This window comes from Phaenicophaeus curvirostris, chromosome 2, assembly GCF_032191515.1.
Source record: "Phaenicophaeus curvirostris isolate KB17595 chromosome 2, BPBGC_Pcur_1.0, whole genome shotgun sequence".
In the NCBI taxonomy this organism is placed as follows: Eukaryota; Metazoa; Chordata; class Aves; order Cuculiformes; family Cuculidae; genus Phaenicophaeus; species Phaenicophaeus curvirostris.
In genome coordinates, this window is record NC_091393.1 from 59,238,437 (window position 1) to 59,259,375 (window position 20,939).

The 20,939-nt window shown below is 42.0% G+C and overlaps 1 protein-coding gene across 2 annotated transcripts in view; it reads right to left on the reverse strand.

Moving 5' to 3' along the window:
- The window catches only part of AGPAT4 (1-acylglycerol-3-phosphate O-acyltransferase 4), a 73,726-nt gene extending 53,272 nt beyond the window's left edge, over positions 1-20,454 (reverse strand). Inside the window, exons 1-2 of one of the 2 annotated variants that reach the window (XM_069852198.1) lie at positions 20,404-20,454; positions 5,604-5,834 (exon numbers count right to left, since the gene is read on the reverse strand). In XM_069852198.1, coding sequence (XP_069708299.1) covers positions 5,604-5,781 — 178 coding nt within the window. In that variant the 5' untranslated portion in view covers positions 5,782-5,834; positions 20,404-20,454. Of the gene's footprint in view, positions 1-5,603; positions 5,835-20,403 lie in introns of those variants that run through there. The other variant, XM_069852197.1, reaches the window with a different exon arrangement.
- Positions 20,455-20,939: the final 485 nt, after the last annotated feature.

The following is a 20,939-nucleotide window of genomic DNA, read 5'->3' on the forward strand; positions in this document are numbered from 1 at the left end:
TATTAGGAAGCAGGCTGGAGGAAGGAATTAATGGATTAGAGTAGATAACACTTAAGAATAGATGATTTCTACTCTAACAAAAATACATTTTGAGGGCAAAACTCATTTCAGGTTGATAGAGATCTATCTGGATCCTTTGGAAGGTTTCAAAAGGGGAATCAACCAGAAGTGCAAATATGATCTACCAGAAGGAAACTCTGTATGGTCACACATGGTCATGAATACACAGGCATGTGGGACAGTAATTCAGACAATTCATCAGCAGGATGCTGGGGCACATGCCATCACATGACAAGAGAACTCAGCAACAAAAAGAAAAAAACAAAAAGAAAACAAAAAGAAAAAAAACAAAAAGAAAAATTTGCAAATCACGTTCACAAACAAAAATGGTATGATCTCCTTGTTACACCTAAACCAGACTCTGACTGATTTTATGAATGGCATTATACAGCCTACCCATTGAAGAGTCAAGAAGTTCATATTTCAGTATTATAGCATATGTGTCTAGAGGACTCGGAGCTCAGAATGAAGCAAGCAATGTGTGGAAAACACAGCAATACAGGCCGCAATGTACTTCATAGCTTCAAACACTTATTATACTGATCTCTCAGCATTATTTTGTGAATAAATAACGATACATTTTCTTTCTCAACAGACATGTTTTCAAGAGAAGTACAATCCAGAGAGCTCTTTTTAACACTGCTGACTACAAGTATGTTTTGGGCAAACAAAAATAAAACCTCAAAGTCATAAAATTTAGATACAGATTGTTTTTAATTGCAGCATAGTTTCATCCCACGTTAATGGAAATTTCTTTTCACACTGAAGGGCAATCTAGCTGTAGAAGCTAAAAATACACTGCTACAGAGCCCATCCCTTGTCATATATTAATTTTTAAGTCTGAGGAATACCTCCTGCTGCCCTTACTTTGAAGGCTTCGGTAAATCAGATACTATTGTCCTTGCTAGCAACAATAGGTGAGCTTGCCCCTGCCACTTCACTTATTTTTCACTAGGTCATTTTTTTATGATGCAGTGCTAAATATGTTACTACATTACCTACAAGAAAGGGAAGAAAAAACAAGTTAGAAAATTAAACTTTACTACATGACGACATATACATGCTCCAAGCATATTTTACATTTAACAAAATCTGTCACACATCCCTTTGAAGTCCACCAGTAGGATAACAGCTAGCAAGCACAGTGCCTCCTGTAGCCAGAGTATGAAAGTTTCATGAATGAGCAAGCCTTGATCTGGTGGCCTGTAGTAGACACCAGCCACAAGGCTCCCTTTGTAGCCTCAGTCCATAATTCCCACCCCCTAAGATTTCAACCTGGTCATGGCTATTCTCAGAGAGAGCACTTCACACTTTATCAATTTCTTGATCCCTCCTTCCTTGTCTGCCCCTTCTGAACAGCCTGTAGCCATAGACAGCCACACTTCAGACATGGGATTTGTCCCACCAAGTTTTAGTAATGGTAACAGGATCATAGCTTTCTAGCAGCACAGTGGCTTCTGAGTCCTCCTGTTTGTTGCCCATGATGCGTGCATTGGTGCAGAGGTACTTCACCTGGGCTGTAGACTGTGTTACCTTTTTAGGGCAATATCCCTTAATTCCTTTGACTTATTTCACCAGTGTTTCCCTGTTGAGTCCTATTAACTCAGAAGCCCCTGGCTCATCTCCATAAGACTTCAAGTGTGCTGCAGTGTAGCCAGCAAGAGCAACAGGCTGAGGGCCCTCGCTAGGACTTCATCCTTCTAACCTTGGCATGTCATCCCATAGCTCATCATAGGTGAGCCTGGTATAATCCCCCTCAAATCTAGTTTAAAGCTTGGTCAATGAGCTCTACAAGCTCCTGAGCAAAGACCCTCTTTCCCATTTTCATCTTGTTTTTAACTGCAGTCAATGAGCAGGCATCAGGGTGCCTCCTTCCATACAAAGAAGGGCCTTCCCCTCAGAGCGATTTACAAACGGCAGCCTACATAGTGTAACTTTACCCAGAGGTATAATAACACCCCTTTCATAGCACAAGAATAGGTATAAGTACTACTATAATTTATTTATGAAGGCAGATTAGATGCTAAGTCAATTGCTTTCAAAGCCCTTAGACACCTGTCCACACGACTGTGCCACTGCTGGCAGATCTTTCGTTCGTGCAAAGTTCACCTTGTGCAGAGAGTCAGATGGAGGCCAGTTTGCCACTAATTCTGGGAGCACAAGGCAGATCTGAAGACAAGGAGAAGCTAATTTACCCTCAGCACCATGGCAGCAAGAGGACAAGATATTAATCATTGTTCCACTCACAGGCAAATACTTTCCTGAGTAAATACACCCAGCACCATATTTCTCAACCAGTTACTGAAGGTAACTTGGCATGTGCCATTATTCCTGCTCTGTTTCATCCAAACCAAGGTGTTGCTCAGATTAATCCTTTCCAGTGTAAATTCAAACTGCAAACCAGGTTTCTATCTCTTCCCTAATTTGAACTGATGAAGGGATTTTGAAGTCTATGCCTTTAGCCTGCTGGGTTGTTAGCAGTTACAGTGAGAAATTGTAGCTCTGTTGCCATACTCACAGTACAGAAGTAATAGCTCACACAGCTATATGTCTTCAACTACCAAAGCACGGTTAGGCCATTCAACCATTTTATGGTATGAAGCTGGTGAAGGGTCAGCATCCCTGGAGTTATTTAAAAGACATGTAAGTATGGCACTTAGGGACATGGTTTAGTGGTGGAATTGGTAACGTTAGACATACGGTTGGACTTGATCATAAAGGTCTTTTCCAACATATATAATTCTATGACTTTATGAATACTTTTACTTGAGCTAGTTTGGCTTGATTCAAGTGAACAGATAAGCAACCCCAACTCAAGCTGGACTACTGAAATGAAGACAAGTCATTAAGCAGTTTAGATTCCCATATGCAGTATGACAGTAGACATTGCATGTAGACATGTAGAATATTATGGTCTAATATTAAAAAGGAGATAGGAAGAAAACAGGCAGGAGAAAATTCCACCACTACTTGAAATAAAATAAAAATAGTCCCAAAGAGCACACTGTCAAAGATTAAATGCTCTCCCCTGATTTTATGGAATCATTTATCTCTGCCTTTGACATAAAATGGAAACCAATTGAACTTTCAAGGTCTAAAGACAGCTGCTGCTTTCATTCCATTCTTAAGTTAAACCATGCCTGCTCTATTTCACTTTTCAGTTGACTTGGTGACTCAGGCTGTACCAGCTACTCAAAGCAACACGATGCTTGTCACCATTGCAAAGCACATGCTTCTAAATTCTCCAAGGCTAAGCTTCATTGTTTCAAACTGTAGGCTGTTTCCATGACTTTCATTAGACCCAAACAGACTCATCTTAAATTATTTATTAGTCAGCACAACAATGGCTCACAAAAGGCATTATCTTACACTAGTACAAAAACACATCCATTTTGATTAATTGCTCTAATGGATTCTTCAGTTCTTCCAAATACTTTTTTGTAATTAACTATCACTTCCCCCTTTTCAAATATCACTCAGATAAGGGTGACTCATATCAAACGCCAGCTTGCTCTGTTGTAAAGCGAAAATAACTGTCTTTAATCTAGAGATAGTTTGTTCTGGGTAGCTGGGCAAGAATTTCACAATACAACTCTTTCCAGTAATTTCAACACCAAAGACTAGATCAGCAACCCTGATTACAAAGCCATCTGCCCAACTAAGGACAACCACGCAGTATTACTCACTCTTACAAACGGCTCTTATAAAATGACCTGCCCCCCATGTAGATGAGACCAGGATTCACTCTGGAGACCCTAGAATAGCTAATGTCTCTGCACTAAGCAGCCAAAAGGAAGAATGATGCAGAAGACATTGTATGAAAAATAGTAATAATATACCCATATACACCTGTATACAGCTGTACAGTACCTTCTACATTCCATGGCTTTAAACATATACTATGCTACCATGCTAAAAGTAAAAACCTGGCCATATTCATGCCACTGTTTGTACATACAACTGAATAGTACTTGCAAACTCACTACTTCAGGGATGTAGACACTCACAGCAAAAATGTATTTTTTCAGTAGGAACATGTTCTCTTTAGTACAGAAATAACAAAACAGCACCCTAAATGTGTTGATGCAGGTTTGAAATTTAAGTCAAAAGAATTTTTTAATAAAAAAGCTTTGAATCAGAGTCACTGATGAGAGAGAAACAAACCCTAGTGACCTTCAATTTCAGGCATGTGGCAGACTTCTCCCTCCAGCAGTTCATTATGAACACTAACAATGCTTTCCCTTTCCAGGTTCCTAATAGCAGAACAGGTCACCTGGAGAAAAACGTTTTGCTGCATTTCTGCAACAAATTTCTTAAACACCGTGTTGGAGGGCTCTGTTCCTCAGTATGACTCCATCCATAACTTACTTGGCATTGACAGTGACATCACACTTGAATAACCTTTAGGGAGCCTCAAAAGACATACACTTTACAAGAGTTTCATTCTTAGAAAGTATTCTGAGTTGAGGAAAGGTCCAGGGAAGTCTCTGTGGAAGGTGGACACGTTTAATAACACACTCCCACCTACTGAACACCACACGTTACGGTGTTTTTTTAAAGGCTTCAGTGGAGAATGCACTCTGCTGTCAGCTGAGAGCAATTATGGGGAAGACAGAAGTTGCACGGTAATAAATCAGTGTGGAAACTTCAGTCACACCTCTTTAAAAACAAATATATAAACAGACTGATAGTATCAAGAATATCGAGAATATTACATATGGTCTGATAATCCACTGTTGATGGGTGGAGATTTTGCCAATCTCCTACATACAGAGAAGAAATGAATGAATACAGGTCTCGTTCATTCCATCAGAATTACCCACTTAGTCAAGTATCAGTGATTTGTCATCAGCAGTTAGAAAGGTCTGGTCTTTCTACACGTAATATCCTAAGCTTATGATCAAAATAAAAATAATTGCAACCCTCACCTCTTTCAGTGCATACAGGCTGCCTGCTGTATCCTACATTATAACTATATGCATATACTGAATACATACAGATGCAGCTTAAAGTCTGAAATGCCTATTCAAAGAAACAATATTTTAAAACTGGCTTGAGAAAGAAACACATGAAATGAATTTTTTTTCCCTTTTTTACTGTTATTTCCTAGTCCTGAACTGTATTTGTACACAAAACACTTAAACCAAGATCAGAAACAAAATCGTGAATAATAAAAAGATTGAAAGCATTATTGGAAGTGATTTGTTAAAAATGTGAGCCTACAGATAAAGCACCTCAGCAAGTTCAGCCATTATTTAGCCAATATTTCTCATTTGGCTTAATGGAACATGATGGATAGCCAAACGAGAGCCATTCTTTCTTACACATTCTGAGTCAAGCCAGTATCACAATATAAAAGAGCAAAACATTTCAGCAGAACAGCACATTTCAACAAAGCATACACCTCTTTACACAAATGCAACTGCTGCAGGAAGCAGTAATGACCTTCATATAGCTTACTTTGAAATCTGTTTCAGACCTTTTCTACTAATTCCCTCAAGGCAAAATATGAAAAAACTTTAAAAAACAAAATGAAATCTTACGGCTTGAAATGCAGTAAGCCAGCCTGCAGTTGATCCTCCTGAACAGCTGCTTGTTGATTGGCCAAAGTATAAGTGTAAAGAGTTGAATGAAGTTAATGATCAGTCCTGACACTATGAATATGTAGCAGATCAGAAGGTGGCAAATGAATTGAGACTTCACAAAGCCAACGATGTCCATGATTTGCTGAGAAAGCAAGAGAGTACCTTCAGACCCAAAATTCAGAAGACAACCTGCAAAACCAAATAGTATCAGTGGTTACAGAGTGCATTTATTTCTATAAACAGACTATTAATACAGACTTACCATTTTACACTTAAATACACTAAATATACTGAAAAGAAAGTTAAATCTATTGTAGAAAAAGACCTGGCGACAAAATTTGTAAAAGATGCATGGAACTGAATATCTGAATAGAGAAAACCACATTTCTGAATCAATTTACATTTGAAAATTTCTTTCTGCATTTCAGTTCTAATTCTGCAAAACCCATGAGCAAATGATTCCATTCGTGGGCTGCAATACTCCTCTATCAGGTCTTCATTGATAAAATAAGAGCAAAATAATCTACTTCTATTTTTATTTTAATTGTCTGTACTTCATAAGACACACACTCTGCTGTCTTCAAAAGCAGCTCCAAAATTAACACAAACTTTAATGCTTTATGTTAGAAGTTGCGCCTTTCTCTGCAGGCCATGCCATGCTCCTCAACAAAAAGGCAGCAGCAGCCCCTTAATTATAGCTTTATTGGCTTGTTCTCTTGTCACATTCAAGTATCAGTTGGTTTTTGGCAAAAGAATAAAAGCTTGGCTATGCACAATACAGACAATTTGTTCAATTATTCCTTGACACTGTAGTTTTGTCAGTTACACTCCCTAAACCCAGAAAGGAAACATCAATAACAGTACTAGCCCACTATCCAGCAGTGTTTTCAGAGAAAAACCCACAACTCTTAGATTACTTAAGAAATGTTTGTTTAATTTTGGAAAGGACCAGTCCAACCCGAGCAGCTGAGCATTCAGACATCCTCTGCCAAGTATTCTGGCTTATCAAATACCACGTTGACCTCCCCCGCCCCATCACTACCACCAACACTAGTCTCATTTGTTAGGAGTAAAAGAGACAAAGATATGATCTCTTAGTAAACAATACCTCAGTATTTTGAATACAGCTAAGCAGGAGGTACTGCTGTCCTGTTCCATTCCTACACTGTTGCCCCTTCCAAGGCGTAGGAGAGTTTACCAAGGGAGAAAGCCCTGAGACAGTATTACTGAACGTGCCAGTCATAGGCAATAACAAAACGGCAGCTGTCAGCACCCTAGGGAATTAATTGATGAAAAAAATCTTTATGCCTATCCTTTCAGTTTGTAAGAGACCCCATTATGTGAGGCACTGAGTCTAGATTAGTGTCCTGAAACATTTGGTTTACTGACCTTGCTGACTATGCTTACCACAGCAAAGAGCACACACACAAGAATTGCTGCAAAGTGATAGGAAGTTATTTAGTCTGGTTTTCAACTGCAAGGAAGATGAAGAAAATTTTAAGAAAGAGTGTGTGTATTGCGTATAATTTATATAACGAGTTTATGGCAGTCCCAAGCCTATTATTAGCAGACAAAATGTGCCCTTTGTGTCACAGACTTTGTTCCCTTTATCTTGCTGTACTATTCAGTACCAAAGCAGACACCATCTGCAGCTCAGAATGGCAGAACAGGCCTCTGTTCATTGCAGTAACTACTGTCATGATACTTGTAAAAAGCTTTTCCAGCTTTAACCAACCATTCTATTAAGGTGGCAGACAAATTATTAGCATGGGCTTTCACAAAAGGCCTTGTTTATGTGGAAGTAGAATGAGAAATGTTGTCTAGTACGAATCACAGCAGTGATTCATGCCTCAGCCCCTGCACCACACACCCTGAAGATAAAGCCACACACTAAAAAAAGTTTTGAGTAAGTTTACAGTGAAAAGTTTCAAGATTTCACTTCCCAAATTCAGACTACCGTTCTTCACCAAGTATCAGGATTAGATCACTTCTTTAAAACTGTCAAAATGTGAGTAACCGGCTACTTAAAAGTGGACGGTTTGCATGATAAGTGCTTGAAAAACTGGTGACAGGGTTTATCCTACAGTCCTTGGCTAAAACTGATGAAAAGGTTTTTGTGCTAGCTAGCCTGTTTAATTCCATCCCACAGAATCACTCTAAACTAATATTCTCATAGATCAGTAAGGAACTGGACCTAAAATAGGATTAAAGCACTGTCTACTTACAATGGAGACCTGAAAATTCACTGTTTGGTAGGGTCAACAGACATGTACTGTAGTAAGCAGCTGATTGACAGACTTTGTGATAAAGAACAACTCACCAGAACATTAGTTCACAAATTCATTTGTTTTTTCCTTCATAATAGTAGTCATATTCCATGAAAATGTTATGTTCATGTGAATCATTTACTTCATAGAATCACAGAATTACAGAATCATAGAATAACCAGGTTGGAAGAGACCCACCGGATCATCGAGTCCAACCGTTCCTATCAAACACTAAACCATGCCCCTTAGCTCCTCCTCCACCCATGCCTTAAACGCCTCCAGGGAAGGTGACTCAACCACCTCCCTGGGCAGCCTGTTCCAGTGCCCAATGACCCTTTCTGTGAAAATTTCTTTCTGATATCTAGTCTCAACCTCCCCTGGCGGAGCTTGAGGCCATTCCCTCTTGTCCTGTCCCCCGTCACTTGGGAGAAGAGGCCAGCACTCTCCTCTCTACAACCTCCTTTCAGGTAGTTGTCCAGAGCAATGAGGTCTCCCCTCAGCCTCCTCTCCTCCAGGCTAAACAACCCCAGCTCTCTCAGCCGCTCCTCATAAGACTTGTTCTCCAGCCCCCTCACCAGCTTTGTCCCTCTTCTCTGGACTCGCTCAACATCCTTCTTGTGGTGAGGGGCCCAGAACTGAACACAGGATTTGAGGAGCGGTCTCACCAGTGCTGAGTACAGGGGCAGAATAACCTCCCTGGACCTGCTGGTCACGCCGTTTCTGATACAAGCCAAGATGCCATTGGCCTTCTTGGCCACCTGGGCACACTGCTGGCTCATGTTCAGTTGCCTGTCAACCAACACCCCCAGGACCCTCTCCTCCAGGCAGCTTTCTAGACAGACTTCTCCTAGTCTGTAGCACTGCACAGGGTTGTTGTGCCCCAAGTGCAGGACCCGGCATTTGGCCTTGTTAAACCTCATGCTATTGGACTCAGCCCAGCGGTCCAGCCTGTTCAGATCCCTTTGCAGAGCCTCCCTACCCTCCAGCAGATCGACACTTCCACCCAGCTTAGTGTCGTCTGCAAACTTGCTAAGGGTGCAAACACTGGGTCTTTAAAACCAAACTTCACAGAATTAAAATAAACAAAGATGACACAGCTCTGATAAAACATAATTACTGTCTTACAATTTTATGAAGCCACAACACAATGTTTGATAGCAATTTATTCCTCATTTTCACACTTCAGGCATTTCAATTCTGTAAAGCTCCTATGACATGTTTTACAGGCAAACTACATCTACTTAAGCAATACCACCTTGGTTTGGGTTTTCTTCCGGGAAGTGGGAGACTAGAGAGAATAATTTTCTCTTCTGATGAAATGCAAGCTGTTTTCCCTAAACAATTTGCAACCAAGACATTGCATACAAAGCACTAGCTAACTGTGGATGGTCTTCGTTCAACAAACTCCAAGAAATGCAGTTTATTCTTGGTACAAGCAAGAAAAAATAGTAGAAATTTATTTTTAAGATCAATTCTGAGCTTATGAAAGAGGTCTACAAGCTCGCTCTTCAAGAATTTATAGGAACTTCTGCATGCCTTTGTCTTACTGAAGTTCCTCATGGGTAACATCAACATAATACCATTTTAAGTAATAAAAGAATCAAGTCTTTAATTCTTAATCTATGATGTTGGTTTAATAAATTACACTGATTTCCTCACAGATAATGACTGAAAATTGCAGTAATCTTTTGAAAACAAAAGGGCCAATCAATGCATCTTCCCAGAAGCTATTAAGATCGGAGAGATGCCAGCAGCTCTCTTCTATCAAACACCCTTTAAAACAAATTAGGAGAAAATGGCCAGTCAGAGCATCCAAAAAAAACCTCTCCAATAATGGCTCAAACCTCAAATGTCTGTTTAGGGAGCAAATCAACAAGCACCTATTCACGTGACTAAGAGATCACAGAATCAGGTTCAAAAACAAACTCTTCAACTATGCATTCTACCTCTTTTCCCCCAAACTTTCATTCTTCAGCAAGATCCACTGTGTCTTCTACTTCAGCTGCTCTTAGCATTTTCCTTTCTGCTTAGAATAACTGACAAGGAGGCACCAAAGAAAAGGTAACGTTACACCAGTGATGTGCGAGGTAAATACCTCTTATCCAGCAGAGGATGTTGCCAATTAACAATGTTGTTTTGTATTTCAAGGTTTGTAAGAGTTTCAAGACTACACCTAGTGATCTTGTAAAGAACACATCTGTTTGCACTTTTAAGGAAAGTGTAAGAATGAAGCAAAGAACTGTCATCCACCTTGTCCAAAGTTTATGTAGTAAATATAGTCTCTGGAGTGTGGAAGGCAACATGGTACCTTATCTGACAGCATCGGGACTAAGCTAATATTGTCCATACTTACAAACAGATAGAAGTCAGCACTATTCATGTTTATTTTCAGAACATGTTTCAAGCCTATACGAAGGTTTTCACTTATGTCTGCTCTTTGATAAAGTCCTTAAATGCTCTGCTGCAAGAATATGATGATGATGACTATTCTTGCATTTCCTCATCTAAAAAAGATTCTTAGATGGATGAGAACTGGAGGTTGGAACTAGATGATCTTTAAGGTCCCTTCCAACCCAAACCATGCTACGATTCTATGATCTTAAGTGTTACAGAGATCAGGACTGTGAAAACGTGCTCAAATGAAATTACAGCAACTTCAGTAGTGCCTCTAAGTCAATTTTAGTTGCCATCAGAACAGCAAAGACAGCAGCATTGTATTTCATATCAGAGTTCACTTTGGCAATGCTTCTGTACATGAAGTATATATATGCAAGGCAAGCGACAAGAAGTTCTTTCTCTGTCAGTGAGCATCAAAAGTTCACAAAAGTAAGTTTGTGTCCATGTGCACGACCATCTTCAAAGAAAATTTATCTGTACACTCCACACAGAAAGCCACTCAAGTCTGGAGAAAGAATTATTCATCCATTTGCCTCATGATTAATTGGGGTTTGAATCACTTCCCACCTCCCCCAACGGCAAATATTAGAGCATTACCTCCTATGCTGTGTTGACAGAGAAAGATTGCTTTGGGTTTGTTGGTTTTAGTTTGGTTTAGGTGTTTGGGAACACACCTTTACAAAGGACAGATCAGATAGTTTGGCTGTTTAGAAGGCTGAATAATGAATATCATCTGCCAGCAAGTTTTAGGATATTCAATTTATAGACTTGCTATAAAACTGCAATTTCATTTAGTTTCCATTGAGCACAGAGGTAAATAGTTTAACAAAGTATAAACTGAATAAATTAAAGTAATCCAGGAGTTTTTTGAATGGTTACCATATAATAATGGTTTACTCTTCCACTTTTGTATTTTCTTCTTAATATAGAGTAAGGCAGCTACTCAAACCCTGCATACCCTCCAGGACACAAGTCCTCTGTGTATGCATACTCTCTGATGGTAAAATGTACAGCATAGCTGCTGTTAGCCTTAACAGCCACACTGCTTGCCCCTTTACCACACAGAAAGAAAGTGTTTATACAGCAGGCCAAGAGAGACAACAGCAGCCTGGAAGAGGCATGCATAGTCTGGGAAGAAGCAGAAAAGATGGGGAGCTGCTGCCCACGTTCTAGTGAGAAGCAGGTTAGGAGTATGAAATACTCAGGGAGTGGGGAGCTGAACAGGGAAGCCGTAGAGAGCTGAGCTTAAACCCAAGGCAATACAGAACTCCTTGGAGGTGCAGTGTTTAGGGACTGCAGGGCTTGAATGCCCTGCATTTCTTTGATGAAATAAGTCTGTTGAAGTTAAGCACTTCTGTTCTGAGATCCTGCAGAGTTCCTCAAAAAATATGTCGGGGTGAAGTGCAGCAGTTATCTCGGGTACAGAACATTACGTTCACAAAAACAGTAGTGGAAGGCACATTGCTTCTTTCCAGCACAAAAAGTGTTGCTCTTCAAAGCTTTCTCACCCCAGTTTTTGTATTTTAATACACTCATATACGTATTGCTTGGGAAAAAGAAAAGAAGGAGCTACATTAAGATACTCAAGACCTGGAGGAGTCCAGAGTTCAGTTCTGGGGACCACAGAATCCCTCTGTTTCCTCTTTTACTTTATCTGGGTCTATTAATCTAGCAAGTTACTGGCACTGCCAACGAGGGCAACATAAGAAGTGTAAGTCAAATTTAGGGACTGAGCAAGGGAGAAGGACTAAATAAAACCAAAAACTACACTGTCACACAAAAATAAGCAACCTGAAGAGTTCCTCAAGAACAACTGGGGTGAACAACAGTCTAGGACAAGCAACTATATCATATGCTTAAATTCAATTTAATATCTGCTCTCACAGGCAACATTAAGGGCTTAGCTAAAGGTAACCAGGTCCACATAGTACTGTCATCTAGCACCCTCCTCTATAGAAAACAATTCCCTCAAAACCTGTTTCTACAAAGTCACTCCACTTGCTGCAAAAGTACAGGTGGCTTATCAGATAACAGCAGCTAAATAAATGTCTGCAACAAACTAAACCTTCTCAAATATATGTATGTATGTACCTAAGTATAGATGCTTTTGTGTTTATGATACTTGAATTTGTGTACACAACTTGAGGTATGGAGATCAGAGTCTGTCTAGTTAAGCCATTGATCCTCAGTGCATGGCCTGTGAGAAGTCTCAATGGTAAGAGCCACACCAGCACTCCCATGCATGGGCAAACAACATTAAAAAACCAGAGAGGCAGCAGGGGCAGTACAGTAGGATGTTGCCACCTGTATCGTGGTATTTACCCAGTGTCACGGGCACACAGCTCTATGATTGATCACGTCTGCTCTGGGCATTTCAGGAACAGATGCAACACGGAGGTACCTACTGAGTTCTTCAGTGCTTTTTATAAAAAAAACCAAAACAAAACAAATGGAGGGAGGAAGATAAAAGATCATTCAGGAGCTGCTAGAAAACCAAGGTTGCCCAAACATTCTGTTGATAAGAAATAAGCTTTGGAAAGGAGGTCTCTTCTATGAAGACTCACGGTATGTTTGCCAAACATTGATCACTCTCATATTGTCTTAAATAACTGTAAATTACATTCACAGCAACACAAAAGGTCAGCACAAGGTACAGGAACTGCCTATAGTCTCTACAGAGAAAACACTTCCCCCGACATCCAAATTGCTTTTGGCATGAGACAACAAGGAAATAGGGATCACACGTTTAGTTTAAAGCTTTAAATATTTAATCCTCCTATTCTTGCCCATGATGCGTTAGTTACAAAGATACACTACAAAAGCACCACCTCCTAACTCCAGTTCAGCAACAGACAGCTTTCCACACCACTAACACAAGCAAGCAGTTTTATGTAGGCAGAAAAGTTTTATATCCACTCAGCAGACTTAGTAGCACAACCAAATTCATTTCTATATGCAAGTTCAAACCCTTTATGGATAGAATTAGAAAACAGTACGGATCTTTGCCATACTTTCCTGGATTTATCCATCCCCTTTCACATGGAAAGCTCCAGCCATTTAGAAGATGCTAAAGAAGGAAGCCTGGCAAGATCTGTCTTGCTTCCCATCTTGCACCCCTGAAACCCCTGTTAGAGACCTTGCAACAGTCACATGGCAAATCCACGGCAGAGCCAACTCCAGAACCATGTCCTGGCAATTACTTGGGCTCTAGCTACTTTTCATCTGTCTTTATTTACCTTCTCGCCCATGCTCAAGTTTCCCTTGCAACAGCTTCTGATACGCCACGTCTGGAGAGTGGAGAGGGAATGGACACACCCGCAAGGACCTTCAGTGGTAGATGATGCAACAGGTCTAACTGCATGAGATTGTTCAAACCACAAGGTACGTGCTGATATACTGAACTCTACTCTGACTTCCCTTCTCCCTTCCTCAAAAATGAAAACCAAGTATTCAGCAACTAGGATGGCTCTGAACTATGAACTACTAGTTGCAACCTAAGTATGAAGCAGGCAGTATTGTGTGCATGTGCACATAAACACATATCTCATTATTCCTATGCAAGAAGGAATTAAACACATAACTAGATACTTAGAGAACAACAAACAGAAGATAAAAATCATCAGCACTGGAAAAAGGATAATTTTCTTTCCTCAGTACACTCCAATAAAATTACCTCTTTTTATCTTCTGGGGTTGTGATTTACATTTTATTAATTTTGGACAGCCTCTTTAGGCCTTTTCCTTCAAGTTTAATTCCTAACTTCTGTGACTCTGTTGTTTTCTTTATTTTAAAAAAGCCAGAAAAAGCATTTAATGAACAATATAAGATCTGTGGCAGCAAAAATCTTAAAAAGAGATGTGGAAAGTGGCAGAGATAAGGCATAATACACTGAGCTGAGAAAAACACTACGGTGGCAGTAGCACTCATTTACAAAGTGGGACTTAGACCACCAGACTGTTGGCTGGTGACAAGTTTTCTGCCCTCCCTCATGAAACAGTATAAATACTTTTAACATAGTGTTTCTCTCCTAGCAGCTGTATGCCCTGAAGTCAACCAGGTTTTCCTCCTTGGCAGATCTGAGCCCTGCTGACAACACTGCCACAGAGCAGACATGGGAGAGGCCACCTCCTCTGTACTTCCTAATCAGAGGGAGCCGAGGGAACAGCTTTGACCTCATCTGTGAGGGGGTCTAAAAGCTTTTGGTATGAATCACAAGATCTTGTTCACAGTGCTGTAAATGAAAAGTACCATCCACCTGATTACAACTCCAACCGTGCTGTTAAATTTTTTGATCTTCTATGACAGCAGATTGCCTCCTTCAGCTAAGTCATTTGCACATTTTTAATTAATATGAAACAAAACCCATCAGTATGCTCTTTAAATACTAAGGAAATGTTAAACAGAAAAAGATTTGCAATGTTTTGGTTTTGCTTTTTTTTTAACCTCCAAGTATTAATTTAATTTGGCTCCATTCTATCATATGACACTGAAGAGTATGAAGTAGCTGAATTTCTCCCTTGTGAAAATCACATCCCAAAACTGTAAATAACAATGCATACGCAAAATGAAGCCACACCAAGACAGGGATACACAGGATATTTATTCATTAAGTATTTTCTAATGCTGCTTTCTGTAGAAAATAGTTCAGCCAAAGAATTAATGCGGCTGGGAAGCTTCCAGATTTATTATTCAAAGAAATCCAATTCCTGCCTTAAAGAGGTAATACCCAATAGTTAGAAAAAACAAGTCTTACAGCTGAGATGTGGTTGGCATGGTTCCAAAAAATAAGACGCTGGCTTCTGTGAAAGGCTCAGCTGCACCCACACACAAAACAATCAGATACCCAGATGCCAGGTAAAAATCCAAATAAACATGGTGACTGCTTTACCCACGTTTCAGCGGTCCCATTCCATGTAAGCTTTCACTCACCTCTGCCTCCAAGACATGAGTGTTCCAAACTGTTTTGCTACACCATGAACTCAGAATACTTTCAGCCTCGTCATTCTCCTTGATCATCAGTCCTCCTAACAGACTGATTTGAGAACTTCAAAGAATAAAAGCCTTATTACAGGCACCGGATTTATCAAGTCCAATAATAAAGGGAGGTTTCATTTTGGACCCGATTCAAATCCTGTTGAAGCCAAACAAGATCTCTCAAGAAGGTTCGATAGTCCTTGTTGTTTGAAAAACATAACTCCTCAAAAAGAGCCAAATGTGATACAACTAATCAATGAACTTGTATTCTCACCACCTAAAGGCAGGGCTACTCAAAACCACCTTAAGCTTGCAGCAAAATCATTCAGATAGTGCTGTTGGATCAAGCACTGACCTTACTGAATGGCAAGTGTGCAGATGCTACAGTTTCTAAACATCCCAGCTTAGGATCCAGTACATTTTTATAAATTTTGCACTAAATTAAACATCAAGTACATCAGCATCTACCTGGATTTTCAACACCATCTCTGCACAACCTCGGGTGCCTAAATTCTTTTACAAGCCCGACTTTGAGCAGATGTTCTGCTAACTTCAAAACAATTTGTAACAGTTTTGCATAGCAGAAATTCAGAATGAAGTTTTTCACTGCCTCCACCTTGGGTGAAGTGCAGTATTTATGCAGTCTCAGATGTACAGACAGAGGCATGTCAAAAACGGACAGTGACACATTGAAGGCTCAATGAACTTCGGAATAGCAGTTTTCAAGTTAACTTTCTCCTTAATTATAACCCTGTGGCACTTCTGTCACTGTTGGGCAAGAGGAACAGACAGTTCTTTCAATTACTTTGATCCTACAGATACTGGTATTATATTTGTTGATTGTGGGAAGATAGTATCGCTCCTGCTTACCATCCACATATTTGGCAATACTGATGTTACCACATTGTTTTAGTGTAATTTTCGCTAATATCAGATCAAGGGTGGGAAATATAACTGTTCGTGAAAGTTTCAGCACTGTCTAAGCATATCCTCAGAAATATAAAATAAACTAAAGCCTTGCTGACCCTTAATAAACCACCAGTGACTTGAAGGGGGAAAAACCTCATAAATTATTCAAGTGCAGGGGTCTGCTGCAGACAGAATGCTTCCAGACATTCCAGAAGTGCAAAGCAGCACCTGTAGCAATGGTAATTTCCAAAGTGCTGAAAAAATCCTGTAGTAAGAGTCAAACTTTGGTGTGTGAAGACAGGTGGAGAAGCAGGACATAGTTTAACTTTCTCATAGTAGCTGTCACTTGAAATGGATTAAAAATCATGTGTCATTTCTACACAGACTTCCCCCAAATATGTTCTTCCCCTGTTTTTAACAGCATGTTTTAAGTCAAGTTCTTCCCTTTTGCTGATAGGTGAAAAAACTTGCATAATTTGCAAACTGAATTTGCACAGGCAAACCTTTTCATTCATCTGCTGGGAAAATGTGATTGAAAATTAACTTTGTTGGCCAGGTTGAAAAGAAATCTGGTGCATGTCTGAAATTTTTCAGATGTTAGTAAACACAAGCACATGAAAACAATGTGCTTGTTTCTGCCTGCATCTCCTTACCTTGTGTCAAGTAAACCCTCTCTCAGTGACCTCTACCTCTGACTTCTTCCCAGCCTAGAACTGGTTAATTGTCTTTCTCTGTTCCTGTTATTTAAGCAAGCAGCAGCAAAGTACTTCAGTGTTAAACCCTTTGTGGTAGAATACAAGAAGGTGAAAATGGAGGCAAGCAAGTAAAAAGGTTGTAAGTTCAAAATGAAGAGAAGACCTGTAGCAGGACAATAACCCAGCATCTGCCAACAGTGGGCTCACTACAGTTTAAGATAGGCTGCTCTACCCAGTTCCTAGAACAGGGTTTATCTACCTTTTCAGGAAATCCATTATATCTTTTCTTCACATTAACAAAAAGGAGTCTTCACAGCATCTTCATCCTTGTTACAACACGGTTATTCATTTCCATTTCCTCTTTCCCTGACCTTACCTTTACCCTACTACGTCTCTAGTCTGAGGCACTGGAGAAGGACAGGGGAAAAGCATGAAAACGGAGTGAGTCAGCAGTTCCTGAGAAGCACACAAGCATTAGTCAGAGGTGACCAGGGTCCTCGCTACACAGTCAGATGTGAATGAGCTTAAGAGCACCAAACGAGATTGACAGGCAAACTTCCCCAAACACCTGAAACTGAATCACTGGGGAAAGCTACCCAGAAGACAAAGCACTTGAGAAAAACCCACATACTCGGCTGCCACTTACTATAGCCCAAATGCAACAAAGCACACAGGGAACTGCTCTCTGTCATGTTTCTAGTTTCCTTGTAAAACAAGCCCACTGCATTCAGTACAGTTAAATCAAACACACCTAAGGAGACAGTTGCTTTGACTCATAGAATGTCTTCTCTAATAACAGAGGCCCACAGCTGCAAAACTTTTTGCTGGCTAAAGCACATCCATAGTGTTGTAGCCCTTTCGTTCATCTGGTCCCTTAACTAACAGCAATAGCAGTGATGCAATTAGTTAGGGAACTGTTCTTCTACATCACACTGTGGACACTCAACTTCTTAAAATTTAAGACCAAATTACTGATACAAGTTCTAAGGGCCACAAGTGCACATTTGTGATACAAGAATAATACCTTGCTAACCTCAGCATACCTGTGACATTGTCTTCCTGCACTGAAGGGATTTCAAGGGGCACTATTATGAGTCTTCACCTTCCAGCAATAAAATCAGGATTTACAACAGAAAATAATAAACCACCTCTTTTCAGCAGGGCAGAGCACAGTCATAGGATCCTCATCCATGACCTGAAAGAGAACCCTTCTCCTGCACAGCAGCTTTTTTCTGTTACGGTACTGTAAGTACATTAAACTGTAAAGGATGTACAGCCATCACTCGAGGAAAGCACATCTCACTCCAGAGAGAAGATGAACGCTGCCTCAGTGCCTATCGATTTTGGCTGGACAGAGCAAGACTTACTGAAAAAACAACCTTCCTACTTAACTGGCACCTACTGGGTTTCAAGAAACACTGTGAACTACCATGCCCTGGGCAAGTGCTGACTTCTCTGTGGACCTTCTCCACTCCTGAAATACAATATTTGCAGCTTCTTGTGAAGTGCTTACTGAAATCTGTTATTTAATTGTTAGCCAACAACACAACCAAACTTGGCTTAAGAGCAGCAGTTTACAATATTTTCTGTTCATTGCAGGCTTTCTGATATATTCTTCCATACAAACTTTGGCCCTCTGTTTTCCATAAAACATAGTTGAAATTTCATTTTTAGATACAACTTATTCAGGCATTGTTATGCAAAACATTAATAGGAAAAAGCAAAGCTATGGCATAACTACACAGATTCCTAAATTTAATCAAAAAGTGGTTTAATCCATAGTATTTTGGGGAAAACAGCATTAGATTAGATATAAACAGCTAGAGAACGCCAACAGTCCATAAATGACAGCAAACTTTTACAGCACATCGACTATTCTAGTGATCAATGCAATCAGTATGCAAACAGAGGTAGTCCTGGCATACTATAAACAAACCTCTGTATGTTTACAGTAACATTACCATTCATCAGAGAAGTTAAACAAGAAGGAAGGCTGCAAATTTCAGTTTAAGTTGATCTGCAACAGTTTCTCTACTCCACCAGCTTTTAATTATTTTGCAGCTCACTCTTAGCATGAGGCAATTATCAGTACAAGCTGAGGCTATGACCACACAGTAGACTACCAGGGCTGGGTGCATCACTGGTTTTAAAAAAGTACTTGGGGGATTTTTATTTTATTTTATTTTATTTTTGAGAGAGAGAGATTCTTGCCTCCTTCTGCTGCCGTGAAAAAGGCCAAACTCAATAATTAATGCCAATTTGATTATTAAGCAGGTATTCCTTTAATACATAACATGACATCAGACACACAGGGAATCATTTCACCTAATGTGTGTCCACTGAGGCCGGTTACAGGACTTTAATAGTGGTTAAACATACATATTCATATAGATTGGTTATGTATTCTGGGAAGTACTGGTTAAACACACATAGAACTCATTATCACACCTTGTATTTTCAGTTTTCACGTAGCAGCAAAGTTGCTCTCTCCCGCACAAGCGCCCCCACAGGGCACGCCACCCCGAGATGTTTGCACATGGTCCTAAAACCCTTAAAACTCCTAAAAAACGCGTAACAAAGATAAAGATCGAAAGTCCACGTGTGATACTGTTCAAGCCGACTCTTTTCTTGTCTTTCCAGCTACAGGAGCGAGTGCTCACTTGTTGAAATATACGTTACAAAGGACGACTTCTTAGTTAAACAATTCCCTCCCCCCGCGGAGTTCTCCCTGCACCGCAGGGTACCAGCCGGCATGTCTCGAGTCGGTTTGTGGCCATTCTTTCCTCCGGCTGAAATCCCCCCACGGAGGGACCCAGGGGGGCGACAGGCAGCGCTCCCCGGACACGTGGACGCGCCACCAGGACGCTCCGTTTCCAAACCACCGCGGCGGGACCGGCCCCCGGCTCTGCGCGTCCCCTCCAAAGCCCCCGGAGGAGGAGGAGAAGGAGAAGAAGAAGGAGGATGCGGCGCGCAGGCGGTGGTACCCAGCGGTTCCCACGGCAACCGCCCCGCCCGCTCCCTCCTCCCGCCGGCGCCGCCGACGGGGAAGAAGGAAAGTGGAAGGGGCCGCGCTGCCCCCGCCCGCCCGGCAGCGCCCCGCGGCTCTCCCGTTCCCAAGGAAACCCCGGCGCAAAGGGGGCGGCAGGAAAATTCTCGGCGGCCGCGGGAGAAACGGCGAGACGGAGCCGGGCGGCGGCGGCGAAATGAATGGGGGAACTCGCGCCGCCGCCGCGCCGGGAGGGGCCGGGGCTGCGCCGGGATCGCAGAAGCGCTGGGTTGGAAAAGACCTTTAGGATCATCGAGCCCGACCGTACCTGCCCGCTACCACCTCCCTGTGTTTTAAATACATCCAGGGAGGGCGACCCATCCGCCTCCCCGGGCATCCCTCCTAAAACCCCGAGCCGAGCCTCCCCCGGGCGCGGCCACAACACGGCGTAACCCGCACGGGGCACCCGCGGCGGGCGAAGGAGCGGGCGGAGGAGCGGCTGCCCCGCCGCCGGGGCTCGGAGCACGTACCTGGCAGCGCCGGGAGCGGAGCCGCGCCGAGCGCCGCCGCCTCGCACGGGCCGGGCGGGGCCGCCTGAGCTCCTCCCGCCGCGCGGCTCCGGCCGCCAAAAGGGCGCCCCTCGCCTCCCTCCCTCCCCGCCACCATGTCACTTCCTCCCGGGGCGGTGGGAGGCGGCGACCCCTCCCAGGGAGGGCTTCGCCTCCCGCCTCGGGGCGCGCGGGGAGCGGCAGCCCCGGTCCTCGAAGGGTTGTTGTCCCTTACGGGGCGAACGTGGGGGGAAAGGGGAAGGAGGCGGCTCGGCGGTTGCGGGGGGGCGGGCACCTGGGAGTACAGAATCGCTCAGGTTGGAGAAGACCTCTAGGGTCATCCTGGCACTGGTGAGACCGCTCCTCGAATCCTCTGTTCAGTTCTGGGCCCCTCACCGCAAGAAGGATGTTTAGGCTGTGGAGCGAGTCCAGGGAAGAGCAACGAAGCTGGTGAGGGGGCTGGAGCCTTATGAGCCTTATGAGCCTTATGGCCTTATGAGGAACGGCTGAGGGAGCTG